Source organism: Oxyura jamaicensis (assembly GCF_011077185.1).
Source record: "Oxyura jamaicensis isolate SHBP4307 breed ruddy duck chromosome 1 unlocalized genomic scaffold, BPBGC_Ojam_1.0 oxy1_random_OJ106567, whole genome shotgun sequence".
Classification (NCBI taxonomy): Eukaryota; Metazoa; Chordata; class Aves; order Anseriformes; family Anatidae; genus Oxyura; species Oxyura jamaicensis.
Genome location: NW_023303241.1, coordinates 1 through 3,700, shown reverse-complemented (window position 1 = coordinate 3,700; position 3,700 = coordinate 1). Strand labels below are relative to the sequence as shown.

The 3,700-nt window shown below is 42.0% G+C and overlaps 1 protein-coding gene across 1 annotated transcript; it reads left to right on the top strand.

Annotated features, from left to right (window-relative positions):
- Window positions 1–1,835: 1,835 nt before the first annotated feature.
- LOC118156957 (histone H4) lies at window positions 1,836–2,716 on the top strand. Its single transcript, XM_035311203.1, has one exon. It carries the CDS (start codon window positions 1,871–1,873, stop codon window positions 2,180–2,182), a length of 312 nt encoding a protein of 103 aa, XP_035167094.1. The 5' UTR covers window positions 1,836–1,870; the 3' UTR covers window positions 2,183–2,716.
- Window positions 2,717–3,700: the final 984 nt, after the last annotated feature.

Below are 3,700 nucleotides of genomic sequence, written 5' to 3'. Positions count from 1 at the left end.
AAACGGTTGATCTCACGTCAGTAGCTCGTAAATCCGAAGCGATTACCCCAAAACGGGGTCCCTGCAGTTTAGAGAAGAAATTGAGACCTGATTACCGTGTTGATGGAAAAACAATAAGTAAAGGTTCTAAGTCCCTGTGCTAAAAGAAAATGAATACAAGAGACCCTTCCCTATTTGTGGTTGTGGATGGTGTCTTAAAATAAAGACATTTTCCTGAAACGCTTCTCTTACGCTTCTTCTGCATGTCCACCTAGATAGAATACAGCTGGCGTTTTGGCCCTTGTTTGAAATTGCCTCTTCCTCTACTTAATATACAAACCCGCATACACATCACTTTTTTTTTTTTTCTTTCTTCCCCTAAGATTCTTGGGCCACGTCCCTGCACCCTGACAGCCCAAATTCCTGAGCTGAGATGCGTGTGCCTCTGGGGTGGAGGTGCGCCTAACACGCTCTTGTGGCTACCCTAAGTGAAGGCTGTCGGGTGTCACACGAACTAATTTTTAGAGGGTTTCACCTGACTGCTGACACTGACCCGATGAGACTGGGTCCGTTGCGATTCTCCAGCTTCCTACACCTGGTTAAAAAGGAGTGGAATATGGCTGGATACCGTCAAACAAAAAGCTGTGCAGTGAGAGAGACTGGGGCAGGGGTGCTAGGAAGGAGCACGTGAAATCAAAGTCCGAAAATGCATATTGTTCATAGATTAATGCTTTGTGGTGTCTTTATGGAAGGACGCACTGTATGAATGAAGCCTTTCAGTTTAAAGAAGAGAGGAATAAAAAATTGTCCATGAGAGGGCAGCAAACCCTCAATAACAGAACATTTTTTTCACTTGTAATCCTTTTCATCTTGAAAGCCAGCTACTTAATGTCGGTTGCCGCGGTCTTTGTTAAATACGGCTTGCAACAGTAATACCGCAGCAGATTTTCCACCCCGAAAGAAAGCAAAGGAGGAAGTGAATACCCTCCCCCGAAGGATAAAAACACCTTGCTTTTTAGGTCTTTATTCTTTCAACCCCTTTTAAAAATAACTAAATAGGTGTTTATACTACCATAAGAATGGAAAATATTATGCAAGTATTTGTCCAAATAAAACATTTAGTCATAATAAAATAAAATGCAGTAAATAAAGATTAAACTCTCTTGTTTAATGTACGTATTTTGTTGTTAGACTTTCATTGAACGAACGTTCAGAAAAGGCAGGATAGATTAGAAATAAATTCAGGGAGGAGGAGGAAATTCTTAGAAAAGCCATTGGACAGATTTTGCTGCAAGATGCTCCATTTAAAAAAATATAATAATAATAATAATTAGAAAAAGAGCAGCTTTTTAAAACACTACATCCATATATAAGAATCAATGCTATCAGAAAATTAATAGAAAAGGTTAAATTGCAATACAAACTACGTATCCATATTTGAAAATAAAAATTATACTTGAAATTAAAGAGAAATGTCAGACTTGCAGTAACTAGGATACCCTTATATGATGGAGATTTTAGTTCCAAGTGAGGGTGATGTAGCAAAGATTTAGGTGGAAAAAAAGAGGAAAAATAAAAACTTCTACAGGTATATCTTAACCGATAAGTTTTGAATATGAAATAAATAAATAAATAAAAGGACCACACACCAAAAATCTGAACTTAGCGTCAAAGCTACGGAAGAACAAGTCTCACGAACCCCCCTAGCCCCCATTTTTGTGCTACTGGGTCTCGCTAAAGCCACGGCGGGGAGATTCGGCGGGAGCGAACCGCAGGCCCCGCCCCTTGCCTCCGCAGTCTCCAACCAGGTCGGACCCCGCCCTATAAACGACGCGGCGCCGCACCCAGCCCCTCACAGCTCGGATCCCGCAGCAGCAGCAGCAGCACCACCATGTCTGGCAGAGGCAAGGGCGGGAAGGGGCTCGGCAAGGGGGGCGCCAAGCGGCACCGCAAGGTGCTGCGCGACAACATCCAGGGCATCACCAAGCCGGCCATCCGGCGCCTGGCGCGGCGCGGCGGCGTCAAGCGCATCTCGGGGCTCATCTACGAGGAGACGCGCGGCGTGCTCAAGGTGTTCCTGGAGAACGTGATCCGCGACGCTGTCACCTACACCGAGCACGCCAAGCGCAAGACGGTCACGGCCATGGACGTGGTCTACGCCCTCAAGCGCCAGGGACGCACCCTCTACGGCTTCGGCGGTTAAAGTAAAAGACATAGGCAGCTCTCGGACCCTCTCGAAATACCCCAAAGGCTCTTTTAAGAGCCGCCCACCTTTTCTTCAGAAAGAGCAGTGACACTGTATGTGTTTTTTGAAGGGGCTGTTTGCTGAAGCGTTTCTTACTTCCCAGTATCTTTGCATTGACAGTTACTGTTTCTGAAGAGCTTATGATAATGGTGGTTTCATGTTTCCCTTTCCCAACATTAATAGCAAAGTTGCTTGTGCTGTGAACGTTTTTTTTTTTCTTTTTTTTTCCAATTTCTCTGTGATTGCTGAGCATGCCGCTAAAATTTAGTGTACTTTATGAGCAACTCAATGATTTCCTGATCACTTTTTTTCATTTTCACAGAGCTATGCATAATCTGCAATACTTTTCAATGTATTAATCCTTAGATTTTTTTTTTGTATCTGAGTATAGATATCTACATTTAGACAAAAAGGGGAACTCATGAAAAAGACATGGAAGTTCCTCCCATATGAATGTTTTCTTTTTCATAATATTTCTAAATAAATTTTAACTGCGATCTCAATTCATTTCCGTGTGAATTATTTTTAGAAGTCCTTTGTCCTTTTCAAGTGTAGGTATTTAATGCAGATTAAGAAAAAAAAAAAAAAAAAGAACTAAAAAATGTGTTTGCTTTTCTTCCTCATGTACCTGACAACACATCTTAATAAACAGTTCCTATCCTTTATTTTATCAGAAGGATACTTCCACAGGATCCAGTCATTATACAGCTCTCCCTCCCAACTGAGTTGTCCAGGAAGTATTAATGTTTTCTTACTTTCATCATAGAGGAAGAACAAATGTAACAAAAAAACCCTTTCATACTTAGATAAAAATATTGGTGACAATATCCACTCACAAATCGTTGTCAATAAATAGATGCTCATGGTCACTTCTGGGTTTCTTACAGATTAAGTTCTCACCAGTGGAGTAGAGCCAAAACAAATCAGTCTTTATTCCAAAGTGCTTTTCATTACACCAGTATATCCCTTGTCTAAAATTTATCAGTCAAGATTTTAGCTGAGAATTCTTATGTTCTCCCATGTTGACTTTCTTTAGCAACAAGTAAATGATGTAAGAAAAGTAACTGAAAAGAGTCATTGTGATTGTTACAGTTCATAACATAATGCAAATTTGTAGCTCTAGCAAGTACAGGATTTCTTCGTCATTTCTCTCTGTTTGGGGAACTAGGGGATTTTTCTTTGGGGCTGTGGGGTTAGTGTGCCTGTTACTGGAAGAGGGGGATGTATAAAATAGTAGTAGTACTATAATTATAATTATTCGGTAATCAGCTCACCAAAATAAACTATTAAACTAAATTATATAAAACTGCATCTTCCTCGAGCCTCCACATGGCTCTGTTAGGAACGAGGGAGAGAGGGAAAGACCTCTCCTCCCTCCCCCCGCCCCCCTCCTGTTAGAACACGGAGGGTGCCGTGACTCGGGGAGAAGGGGGGGGGGAGGGCGAGGGGGAGGGGGAGGCATCGGCTCATCCGCCT